This window comes from Neodiprion pinetum, chromosome 5 (assembly GCF_021155775.2).
Source record: "Neodiprion pinetum isolate iyNeoPine1 chromosome 5, iyNeoPine1.2, whole genome shotgun sequence".
Classification (NCBI taxonomy): domain Eukaryota; kingdom Metazoa; phylum Arthropoda; class Insecta; order Hymenoptera; family Diprionidae; genus Neodiprion; species Neodiprion pinetum.
The window spans coordinates 23,808,232-23,822,286 of NC_060236.1; the positions used below are offsets into that span (position 1 = coordinate 23,808,232).

Consider the following 14,055-nt stretch of genomic DNA (forward strand, 5'->3'; position numbering starts at 1 on the left):
AAGATAGCGATAGTGAATCGTTAAAAAGTAGGACAGGTTGAGCGAATGAGTATATACCGCCATATTTGTTTAATGGTTTTACGTATTTATTACCTTAAATCAACACATCAATTTTTATTTCCTCCAATAGATCATTAAATTGAACGAGTTCTGAGGGAGTTTAAGTTTGCACTAGATTTGCTGCACTAAAGTAATCCGTCAGAGTTACGCGATAAATATGATTAGGTAATCGCTGCAAAAATGTGAGGATCGATCGTCGGAAAGACCGATCGTTGATCGACACCCGCAGTGCGGATGTGCAAATTTAGACACTTTGAGCGGTGTATCTTCAAGTAAACTTTGGATCACGGTCTGAAAAGACACCGGATTATTACTGCATGGAGTATACTCTGTCAATAAATACGTTTGTTCTGCTTGTTAACATACGATGTACAGTTGCATCATGGTGAAATAGTTACAATACGCTAAGTTTGCGTAGGAGGGTTACGGTGAAGAAACGTTATGAATTATCTATCACTGTCTCAATTGTGTCAAAATCTTGATATTGAAAACCGAGGTCATTTATTATACATGGTATTGTTTTTGACGTCATCGAATTTTCTTATATCAATTTTTTTCGTGTCTTTGACTACGAATATATTACTGTAGCAAATTTTCTTTACAACGGCGTGAAAAGGGTGAAATATTCGGTAAGAAACTCGTTTCATTCAAAAACGGTATCCGCGTCGAGAGAGAACAAGTGAGACGATACCGCCACAGTCGAAGTACGACGATAAGAAAAATAAAATTTAACAACCTACAGACTGTGATCGTTTTAATTTATTACAGGGATCAAAAATAGCGTTGAATCGGTCGAACATGACAACAAATCAGTAAACATATTGGCTTTCTTATAGAGTAATTTTTTTTCTTTCAATATCGAACCGGGATATTTAATCTGAATATCGGTTTGTTTGTGATTCAAATTAAAAATAAGGATGCTGCGAGCGATATTTCATTTCATACTACGAACTACAACTCAGAGTGTATAATAATTACAATATTTTATGAAATATCGATTAAAAAAGACATTGAGGAAAGCATCTTGTACAGCTTGTGTATATTTATAGATATATGTATGTATTTTATATATATATATATATATGTATATGTGTGTTTGACGTTATCACTTTTATGCCCGACAACATAAACAATGTACCTTTGCCTTCTTACTTTCTCTCTCTCTCTCTCACTCACTCTTTTCAATTAGTATACACTCGAATGTTTGTTTATCTGTATACAGTATATATATATATTAGGGTGGTCCTTAAAGAGGTCATTTTGGAATTTTACCGGCTCGCCTACCAAATCGTCCAAGATAATAATAAAAAAAAAAAAAAAACTCCCTATTTTTTAAGATTTCCATCCCAACATTACGCCGTGTCCCAAAGAGGGTGGATTTCCCCATTCGCCCCTCTCACGGGCACATTTGATTTCGACGAAACTCGGTACTCTATAGTGAAAGTAGAAATTAAAAAGTAGAAATTCTATAGTGACCTTTTTAAGAATCATCCTAATGTACAATAATGTACATGTATACGTATATACGTATATTTATATAATATGTAATATGCTTGCGTGTAGTCGCATGTGCGTACACAGCACGTGCACATATTAAGGAAATATTCACTATGAATCTTGAATATTTATGTACACACATCAAAGGGTCCTGCAATGCACGCGATTTCGCGTCCCTGCATCACAGTTTAAATTGCACTTGTTCTTCGGTAGAATATATATATATATATGTATATATGTAGTATATATATATATATAGTCCTTGTTAATCCTATTATTTATATTATTACAATGATTATAATTAGTAACCGCATCGGTATTACCGTTGTTACGCTTATCACCGGAACAATTATAACAATCGGTAATCACATTATATATATACTAGAGTGTTTCAAAAAAACCGACTATTTTATTTTTTTTTTCGAAGAACATTGAAAAATCTTCCGAGTGTCCCTCAAAAATGACATCGGTAAAATATGAGCTCTTGATATTGATATTTAGAGGTGGCGATTCTCAATTTTCTATTTCCCATTTAAATAACATGAGAAAAATTTTTTTTTAAATTTTGAATTTTATTGCTCGAAAACGAATCAGTATGAAAATATAAACAAAACATATTCTTGTAGGAAATTTTACGCTCTACAAAAAAGATCCGAATAAAGATTTGCGTAAGGTAAGTCGCTTCGGAGTTATCAGGCCTCAAACATCGAACCGTTTGAAATAATGATGTTATTAATTTACAAATGCTACAAAACTGACTCATATCACTTAAATACACAATATTATTGATTTTAAAATTAAAATTATAGACTTCCAATGAAATATTAATTAATAAATTTCATTAATCAACGATATTAGTCAGTTTTGTAGCATTTATAAATTAATAACATCATTATTTCAAACGGTTCGATGTTTGAGGCCTGATAACTCCGAAGCGACTTACCTTACGCAAATCTTTATTCGGATCTTTTTTGTAGAGCGTAAAATTTCCTACAAGAATATGTTTTGTTTATATCTTCACACTGATTCGTTTTCGAGCAATAAAATTCTAAATTTCAAAAAAAAATTTTTCTCATGTTATTTAAATGGGAAATAGAAAATTAAGAATCGCCACCTCTAAATATCAATATTAAGAGCTCATATTTTACCGATGTCATTTTTGAGGGACACTCGGAAGATTTTTCAATGTTCTTCGAAAAAAAAGAAAAAATAGTCGGTTTTTTTGAAACACTCTAGTATATATACACATATATTTACTTACAATTTTTATACGTAACATATGTATATGTATAATTATACCGATGTAAAGATGTACAGACTGTGTGACAGGTGTAAAATATGGCAAATGGTGTAAAATATGTACTATGTAATTATTATTATTTTCCTCCTATCATCAATCATCATAATCGTTACAACTTCAAATTTTATTCTCGTGTTGTTATTATTAACGCTATTTTCATTCTTCCGGCTGTCATTATTGTATTAGTATCGATTATTTCATAACAATTATTACCATTATTATCATTACTGTTCTTATTGTTGTTGTTGTTATTATTGTTTTCACTATCGTCATTATTATTATTATTATTATTATCAAAATTGTTGTTCGTCAGTGTTTTCATCGCGTTAATCATCGTCATATCAAACACTATCTGCGCTTCTTCCTGCTAATTCTTACAACAACGGAGCAGCGGTATACACGCTATGTATTGTTATAAATGGATGCACAGTACGATCGTAAGTCATCCATTCTACAATCTAATTACGGTATCTGTTGTTTATTTACTTACCGAGCATAATAGTACGTCTATTCGAAAGAAGGTTTTGCCAACCTTTGATTAATCCTGTGTTACCACTCAGTGACTCTGTTCGATACGATGTACGACGAAGAGAAAACATTAGTGATTTAATTTTCTGGGTTCAGTTTTTCTTCGCTAGTCAAGTTTTCATAAATTTTTCACGAAATCCTTCTTCGCGCTGAGCAGAACAACTTCTTGCCTCAGAATTTTCTTCAACGTTAGTATCGTATCGCCAGATGAGATTTTATTCCCAAGATTGTTTCGAATCCACGCCACTGGTACGAAAAGTCTTGCATAATTGAAACAGATTCTAATAAATTCCGAGTTCTAATATTTGCGTCGTTCACTCGGACATAATAGTTAATAAATTAATTTTCTATATACTATTGTATGTCATACAACATTACACAGAAAAATCATACAACCCGAGACTTTTAATTTCATACGCGATGTTGTTGAAGAAAATTTTGAGATGCGACATTGTTACAGCGGTACGATATGATCGATAAAATAATTCATTCTATCACTCTTATACGTTCGTCACTGTGAGTGTACGCGTGGTAGATATATACAAGTGTCTATACATTAGTTCCATAATTAATCGTATACTTATCATGGTATACCTAATTGCTGTGTTTGAAAATTTATACTATAACGATAACAGATCCAATTAAATGATTTATCGGATCGTAATTTACCGAACAATATACAATGCGTATGATTATATAGCGAAGATCTAGAAATTTACAGTGAAATGTACAAAAATTTGTAGAAATATAAAAGTAAAAGTAGGAGTAGTGGTAGTTTTAGTGGTATTGGTAGTATTAGTAGTAATAGTAACAGCAGTAGTAGTGGTGGTGGTCGTGATAATAGTAGCAACAACAATAGTAATAATAACAACGACAAGGTACAGAGATGTAGAAAAATTTTCATGGCTTGTCATAATTTATTAAGTGCGTTATTACGTAGTAACTTGGGCATTTTCTTAGACCCGCCGATATTGAAATACCCGAAGAAGATATGGCACGACGAATGGCAATTACTAAAGCAAGACTCGCGTTATTATAAAACGTATGCGATACGATACTAAACGAACATTAAACTACCGTGCACTGATTCTATACCCGTTTTATAAGAATTTCTCACTTTGCAGATAAAGTAGACGCGTAGCGTGCTAAGTAACGAGAACTAATTTCAAGCTTTGTCGTCAATTTGGTCTAACTTGCTCATTTTTAGTCAATTTGCTCTGCTTCAAAAATTAATCACGCCGTTTTTTACGCACACTGAGAAAAATTTCATTTATTACAGTAACTAGAAAAATTCGGTAAAACAGGTATCGTTAAGAAAACTGTTTTAATATTGTTGGGATTGCGAAAAACGAGGTACGCCTAACCATTTTGCGCTATCGTCGATCCTTTTTTGGTAATTGCAACGCAAAATCAGTTTGTGAGGTTGACTCTACTTTTTTAGTTAAACAAGGCTTTAACGGCAATTTATCATTGCACAAGCATTAAATTTTCCCAAAAGTTGCAAGAAAATATAGCAACAGTGATCGTAATGAGAAAGAACAGTAACGGATACTAGATTTTCCGGTAACAACTAGAAAACTAATTTTCATTTTCTACCTATAATTATATTTTTCGATCGTGGTAAAAAATAAAAATAGTTACGGACTGAGCGGTGACCGGAACTAAAAATTTCTCTCAGTGCATGGACAGCCGAGTTTGTGCCGGATTACAAATAAACACCGATCGCTCGTGAATCCTGGCTATTCCTGTAAGAAATCGCTATATCAGTATACATTGTGCAGCTTGGTATCTATACATATATATATGTATGCATTCGAGAGCTCGAAGAAATAGATGTATACATACTGTTGTAGTTGTAAGTAACAACGAACAAGACAAATGTTTGTGCGTACGAAACGTGAAAAGTCGTGCCCCTTATATTGAGAAAAGAGAGAAATTTTTAAAATACGGGAAAATTAGGTAAAATTTGTTGATAAAAAAGGAGAATTGCAATTTTTTGGTTCTCGGTTTTGCGTATATTCGTATGCATTTTACGCGAGCGTTTGTACCTTTTATCAAATTGACCGTTAGGCGTATCTAATTAGCGACTTTACGGCATTTTGCAGCAAAGCTATCTCCTGTGTTACTGATTTGTATAAGCAATATAAAAAATGTTACAGATAAAACAATAGTTGTGCGCGCGAAGTGGATGCTGAAGCAAAGATATTGTCGAAAAAGAACGGAACATCCGTTGGCGTAAAGTTCGAAACAGTAAACATACCGGAATTACACATTTTCGTTTTACAAATCGTCTTTCATTTTCAAAAAAATCCAGTTCATCGTATTTCGTCGAATGCGAAAGGTCTCTGTGATTGTTTTTGAATGGGAGAAACTTGAAGTTGCGCACTCGTCACAGATCAGAGATTCATTGTCAGTGTCTTCTGACATCAACTTGGTCTACAAGCTATCGGTTCAAGGTCCATCTGAAAACTGATTACAACCTCGTGTTTCTGTCTTCCGCGGATAATCCATTTTCTCAATTGAAAAAAAGGAAAAAAAAAAAGCACTCAAGGAGTAAACCCTGATCGCTTGTAAGCTAGTGCAATTTCGAATCGTTGAACTGCCATTTGCCGAATGGATGATGGAAACACGCGACTCAGTACAGCCTTAGTTAGCTGGAGAGTTCCGGACTGGCATCGTCGTCCCTCTCGTCGATTTGGAGGGCGGATTGCGGAGATGCCGGTTCTTCGAAATCCCGATCGCTGCTCTCCATTGGTTCGCCATCGGAAGGCCTGAGAGTCGCAGGCGCAACGACAAATCCGATCGGCTCGGAGTTGGCGTCCGAGTCCAAATTGAGGTCCTTCAAATTTTTATCAATCTCTGCCGGCATGGCAGTTGCCTTCTTGTGAATTATCGAGCTCTCCTTCCCGCTGAGTCCTCGCGATTCCATTTTACCGATGGCAAAGTCCCGCAGGTTTATCTTCAGCTCTCTGTTGAAGTCGTATTCCCTCAGGAGCGGTTTGCTCATTGTCAGGTCTCTCACCGCGTCGTAATTCCTCGATATGAACCTCGTCGGCTCTGGCGATAACACAGTTCTCTCCTGTATCGACTGCTCGTGCATCCCCGGCGTTAGGTGAGGCTGAGGAACTCGCTCCGGCGGCGCAAGCGAGAGATTTGTCGGCATCGAATTCTGCTCCGAAGTATTGCTCTCCGAAACCGACCCGTCGCCGGTCAGGAGAGAATTATTCGAATCGGAGCTACATTCGACCGAGGTTCGCGGAGGTCCGGAACTCTTTACCCCTCCGCCCGACGACCCCGTCTTTGTTTTCGGCTGGGTGGTCTTCGGGTTGTTTTGATTCTTGTGCTCCGCCGCCTCGGCGTTGCTGATGTTGTCCTGTTTTTTCCACTTCGTTCTCCGATTTTGGAACCAGATTTTCACCTGCAATCAAAAACGGTTCGTTCGTCAGTGACAACGTTGTTGTAACTAGCATCGTTAACTATATTGATACACAGCTACGTCAGAAAATATGCTCAATAAATCGATGGATCCTTAGATGAGCACAAAGTTCATCGAAAGTAGGACGTGGATTAATATCCATGGTTTTATTCGAGGTAGTAGTGGTGGACTAGTCAATAACGAAACCGATTGATAACTGGAAGGACATCTTTTACGTTTCAACGGTCCGCTATTGACCCAAAGTTCCGTAAATACGGCGATAATGGTTGTTAATGGATAAAAAAGGTATGAACAGGGTCAGAGCAATCCGGCTGACGATGAGTCAGTTCGACTCGTGGAGACAAATTCAGGAATCATCTGACCATCCATCCCCAGGGGCCACAATCGCGGTCCATTCGAACATTTCAAAATTCCGGAAACCGATCCCGTACGTCCCCAACGCCGCGAACAATTATGAGGCACATTCCATCGCTCAAAAGTTCAAAAATCAAACCGGGAGACCGACTTCGAGTGGATATTGACGTACAATATGGCATGCTTTGCAAAGTCAACTTGCTGCGTGATTATAAATTGCGGAAAATAAATGACAGTGTGAAATCTTAATCAACTTCGCGTATGTCCGATGACAATGAAAAATTATTTTCACCTAACATAGCTTGTCTAAATGGATATATTTGAACTGTTTAATCAGATATTACCAGAACTCGGTAGTGTATTTTTATTTTTTTTTTTTTTTTCACTATCGAAAATAGCTAATTCATTTTTCCCCGCATTGTATCCAATGACGGACCGCTATAGTCAGAGTTTGAGGCTCAACGAAGTGGATAAATCATCAAACAGTATAAAATAGACGTATGTGTTCGGTGCTCCGATGAGTTGTGTGGTGGCGCCAAAAAAGTGACTCTATGAAAACGAACACGTAGACAGAAAACATAGACATCAGGAGTATTCACGGTGCGCGGAGTACGAATTCATGTGACGAAAAATTTACCTGTCATAAACATCAAAGCGATTAATACTGCGGGAGAATAAGCCTCGAGGCACAAGCGGAGACATCAAGATGGGCGCAGTTAGAATTTGCGGGGGTTTTAAATTGATATTGAGGTTCTAATAATATTTGAATTTTAACAATGAGGGGAAATCTATATTAACAATCTTTTATCAAACTATGATTAGTAGAGTGACCATTTTAATTTATTTATAAATATGACTACACATGGGCTGTCATTAATTTTAAAATTCATTCATTCATCATTCATTCATCATTCATTCCCGGTGTATTTAGTTAAAATCAGTGTATCTTGTTAAAATCAGTGTATATGGTTGAAATTACGATGTATTGTCAATAACGGTTTTTCGTCGAGGCACTATATCTGTTTATTGCACTTTTACTGTTCTCGTTCTATCGTCTCTCTTTTTAAATTTGCTTGGCTTTTCGAGTGTTTGAATTGTTAATTTAACAGGTATGTCCCAGTAGTTTAAATTTCCGTTATTAATTTTTAAATGGTCGATTTTCGATCAGTTACTATTTCAGTTCAGAGAGGAACACCTCCGTACCTCCTTCCTCCTGGAGAGACGTAGACCAAAACCCCCTACTTTCAAATTTGTGACCAGGTTCCCCACTCCCTGGGTCTAACCTAATCCACTCGTGCCGTGTTCATCGCGCATTTATATTTGAATCATTACAAGGTTGGTACTGCAGCAGAGTCCAGAAGTGTAGATGAGAGTCGTTTTAGCCTTATTCTGTTCTGATAAGGAAGAAGATCGCTTTTGCTCGGTTTGTTTATCGCCTGTTTTTTCACTGAGTGTAACACCAAGAGGATTTTGTCCCTTTGACGGAGATTAAGCCCAGATTTGAAAAAAAATAGTGTCCCCTCTTTTTGAGTAAATGAATATCTGCAAGTACGTAATATGTACGTCAACTTTACGATATCGATATCATTCGATGCGAATTTGTGTTTCAGGTTTTGTTGCAAGCAAGAGAAACTCGTCAAGATAGTAGAAAAACGAAAGAAAACAGCCAACCTCAAGCATATTCCTCGTTATGAAGAGTGCGCTAGATCTCGGGATTTGATGTCAATAATTGATACGCTATTAATAAACGGGCAAGAAAAATTCTTGTTACAGTCCGTAATATTCATTATGTTGAATTAGCTCGTTTGTTTTGGAAAAATTTCGCCGATTATTCAGAATCTATGCTTTATTCATCGAACATATCGATGCTTAGAATCGGGGAAAGAAATATAATTAATCGATTTTCAGAATTGATTCTTTTATTTTCTTCCATCACTAGCGAAAATTACTGAAAAAATATGAAAAAGTGTAGGCTCGCCCCCGAGTTGAAGCAAAGGGTCGCGTACCGTCATAAATGGCAGATGTAGGGAATTTCCAGACGCAGCCAAATCCTTGGATCCCAGATAGCGGAGCGAGGCTTGGACACTTGAAACTTGACTGTAAAAGACATTGAGCAGGAAAAGAGAAACGGAAATAATGTTCCATTTATTTTCGTCGCCAGTTTTCCACCGCACAAGCAAATTTCTAGGTAGGGCCCAGATTCTGGAGTGAGCAAAATTTAAGACAATATCTTATACTTAAGATACGGTAAAATGAGTTGCTTCAATATCGAATTATGTATATTACGGCATATACTTATAAACATACGACACTGCAGGAATGTCCAGAAACAATTCATCGCTTATTAGTAGGGCCCGGATAAATGTGTATTAAAAATTACAAAATATGTAAAAATATTAAGTGAAAAATAACAACTATTGTCGAGTAGAACACACTTTATTTTGACAGCATTTTTTACTCTATATTGTTTCTACAAGTCTATATTATCTGTGTGTACATATTTTTTAATTTTTAATGCATATTTATCAGGACCCTACTTATTAGATACATCATTAGTCGCTTTAATTTTTCCGATAAGCGTGAAATTTTGCACGCGTACAGGTTAACCACGCAATTGATATCTATAAGCAGATAGCATATAAACACAATACAATATTCTATTACAAACAGTGCGGAAGTTAACAGTGAGCAAGTTATTACGTCAAATGTAATATAGAATATTTATTATTAGTGCCGTACAAAGGCAAATTAAGAAGGAGAAAAAAAAAAAAAACGGTTGAGAAGCAACTGAAATTCATCGAAATGTTTTTTTTTTTTTTTTTTTCTTAACTAATCGTTCTACTACTTCATATTTTTTTCATCCTCTTTCACGTACGTCTGCCAAGTCTTCAGCGTTGCCGGAGCATTCTCTCCGTGTCTCATAGATGTGAATTTATATGACAAATTTTGATCTTTCAGCATTGTTATCTTGGAAAGCGAACGAGTTGAATCGTTGTGAAACCTGATCAAGATAATTCAGAATTTTTAAATATGTCTGTAACATATTTATTTTTCACCAAAAATCTGTGAGGACATAAAAGTTTTTTCAAGCATGCGTGACGGATCTCGATCTCTCGTGGAAGGTTCGACTTTGTCGAGATTCTGAAGTCAAGACTCAATGTTCAGACTCTGGGGCCGCGGGTCACGTCAGATCAACCGCGTCCCTGGGTGCGACAAGTGTCTTTGGTACGCTTTACCGGAACTGGTTTTTCTCGTACGAAAGGCATTACGTACAGATTATCAATTCAAGGTTGTCATATAATATTTCTGCCGGATTTTATCGCGTACCGATAACGTCATAAAAATCGTCTGAGAATTCAATAAATTCAATAAATACTTTTTGCTACAACTGTTTGATTTATCTTTGAGAAACTCAAAACTACTGTAGGACAATTTTTGCGGCCAATTCAGAAGTTCAACGTCAGATCATATAGCGTTAGATTGTCGACAGGTAGTATTAGATTGAAATAAAATAGCGTTAATTTTTTAATTAAGCGAAAATTTCGAAGAATTAACATTTTTTTTTCTCGAAAATGACTCGGCCTAAGAAAGAAATTTCTGGGACGTGAATTGTTCATTTTCATTCGTAAGTTTGCGAGAAAATATAAACCGACCTCTCATAGTAAGTAAGGATGGGGCATTTTGAAATTCAAGCACAAAATTGAAGATCTCCGTAATTACAAGTAGATTTTGCGCGGTAAAAGCTTTTCTTTTCACTACCTACTCTTCGCCCTTCTCTCTTTTTTTTCAATTTCAGAGTTACGAACCGTAACTACGTTCTAACATAAGTGAGCTCAACACGCGAATAGCCTACCAAAGTTTCGGAATTGCGCAAGCAAGGAAAGCCTGCAAGTGACCTGGAACGATGTCACCATTTATACGTGTCTATGGATATATAAGTTAAAGATAAGCTCTAAGATACTGGTTTTTGTATGCCTGAAACAGTGAGACCTTCACATCTTGCGCAATAATTTCTTGCCCAAGTCGCGCTCGAGTCAAACGCATTTTCATCGTCGGATTAAAGTTGGTAACGTTAGCGGCTTGCAGTATTTTGAATAAATTCGGAAAATCCAATATGTTTTGCAGTAGTAGATAGTAAGAATATAATCATGATTCGAGAAATGATAGATCAATATACCGAATTTTTCGTAAGTTACCAAGGACGGTATTTTGGAAATCGGTTTAATTTTCATCGTATGTTGAAACGTTGTTTTCTCAGGTTGAGAAGTTGTGCATAAGTGAACGATCAGGTGTCGGAACTCCGATTTTACTGCAATTTTGTTACGTAATCACGCGTAACGAGATACGAAAATCTTTGAAATTTCAAACTTTTACCCTCCACGAAAATCACTATGAATAATTTCCCCTCGAATATTTCCTATTTTCGACATATGAACGTGCTTTTACAAAAATGTGAACGATGCTTGCAGTAATTGGAGTTATTTTCGTTAATCCTAATTTGATTTTCTGAACATTTTTTCAGAACCGGTATTTGTACAGATGGAGCAGTATGACGAAGAACGGCGCATTACGCCACCGAGCAGATCCTGGTGCACCCGACATCGACCCATACTAATAATTGCCGGAGTATTTATGAAGGTCCTTACTGTAATTTTCATTCTAGTGAGAAACGCAATGCACACGACCAGTCCCGAAATCTCGTATCCAATCGAATCCGAATAGTTCAAGAGCCCTATTATGCATGCAATCCTGAACAATAACTCTCGCAACACATTTTCAATTGACGAATTGAAAAAATATATGGTTTCTATGAAATCGTAATTGTAAATTCGTAAAATTCACGCCGTTTCTTTATTTTCGCGTCAAATGAAAATGTATCGTAGTGATTTTGTTTAGAATTGCATATAGAAAAGGGCTGACAATCCTTTTCCGCATATGAGCTACGTGGACTCGGATAATGCGACATATTTACGACAACGTCGAAATTGACCAAGGCATCCTCTCTTCCATTATATGTGTGCAATGTGTGCTACTACGCACGCAAGCGTTTGTACATGTGATATTAATGGACTGCATTATTCATGACAATTTTACTCACCTTTCGTATTTGTATAAAAATCTGTTCACAGAGCATAACAAATAAATGTAAGTTATTGTAAAGGCCAATGTTGAACCTCGTATCGTTCCATTAATTTTATGATGGTATACCATAATTGTAATCGCCGACCAATATTTTCTATGCAATTCTAATATACACGTTTTGTATAATATGATTTTCTAACGAAATCTCCCGCTCATCTTATTCTAGTGACCAAATATATAATCAAAAGCAAACTCTTCTTTCATTCCGTTTCAAGTTCGTTTTTATAAAAGAAAAAAAAAAAAATAAACAAAGCATTCTACTCAACTATAATCGATAGTTTCATCATCTTTATTAATACGGTTTTATTGGTACCCACGTTGTTATGATAAAAACAAAACTAGATGATTTTACATGTATCCATAAATAAAAAACCTCACAATCAGTGCATTCGTGTACATTTTTTGTACTTATCGTGCCCAATCCGTTCCAATTGTGAATAGACGAATCAACAAATATACATTTTGGAAAACTGACCAACTTTTTTTTTTATTCAAAAGCCTATAACGAACTGATAGGTTCGCATCTGTCTAGAAAACCCGCCGATGAATAAGTATAAAAGTATACGTATCAAAGAGAGAAGAATTCAACAATTCTGCTTCCGTTATCACGACGATATTAAGTCCAATAAGACGAAACTCCATTCTAAGGTATGGATCATATCCATCCGGCAGCATAAATCTATACAGTATTTTGTTTTTTCCCCCAAGTTTACTATGTTAACTCAAACACTCACAAAACAATGCTCCGATAGCATTTTTTGACATCCCAGTTATTGGTATAATTTTATACAGACAGATACAATTCTTAATGAAAAATGTATCAAACAATTTGCGGCCAATGATACATTTTGTTATCACAATGGTTTTGAGTGGTTTTTTTCTGCCTGAAAAATACGACGATAAAGAAAACACAACGTTTAGTCGAGAATTGTTAACATTCTTAAATAGACAATTCAAATTTTGCGATCAGAAGAGTTTCGTTGTATGTGAATAAAATGTTGTAGAAAAAAAAATTGATCCTACACCTGATTGCGAGAATTAACCCCGAATGAAAAAAAAATCTAACCTTACAACCACGAAGAAGAAAAAAAATAAACGTTTCGGGATACAGTTAAGAAAGGTAACTCGAAGAACGTGTTGGAATAAAATCTTGCGAGTCAAAGTTCGAAACGCTCTGAACGAAAATAACTCGTACGAAAGCTATATTTACGAACAGTAGCAGACAAGATAGTTTCGATTCAAGCTGAACATTCAAAATATAACAGTATAGTTATAACGTTGTTGCACAGTATTCGCTGCGTCTGTTAAAGAAACACAACAAAAAAGAAATATCCCAGAATTCATATTCTAATTTACGTAATCAACAATGTGACGTTCTCGGAAATATTTCTATGATTCCACTTTCCTTCTTCTCAATCCGGTAAACCACATAATCCCGAGTCTCGATACAACAGTACGCGGTTGACATTTCCTCTTTCGTTTCTTTTTCCTCCTATGACGATATCTATCATCGTTACAACTTCTCTGCGGAGAAATCGCAAAGGCCGCGGAAATAGATATATATGTGTGTAATAAGGAAAGCATTGTATCAACTTTTTCGGATTAGTGTGCGGCCAATAAAACTATCTTTTTCGCGTAATTTGGCTTCGGATCGAGACGGCAATGCGCCGCCGAGAAGCATATAATCAGAATTTTCGATCGAGGACGCAGACTGCTTACGCTGCTTGCGGTGCTCCGT

At 36.0% G+C, this 14,055-nt stretch overlaps 1 protein-coding gene across 1 annotated transcript in view; it reads right to left on the bottom strand.

Annotated features, from left to right (window-relative positions):
- Positions 1–65: 65 nt before the first annotated feature.
- The window catches only part of LOC124219819 (uncharacterized), a 220,646-nt gene continuing 206,656 nt past the window's right edge, over positions 66–14,055 (bottom strand). The window contains exon 3 of the mRNA XM_046627978.2: positions 66–6,803. Coding sequence (XP_046483934.1) covers positions 6,036–6,803 — 768 coding nt within the window. The 3' untranslated portion in view covers positions 66–6,035. The remainder of the gene's footprint in view (positions 6,804–14,055) is intronic.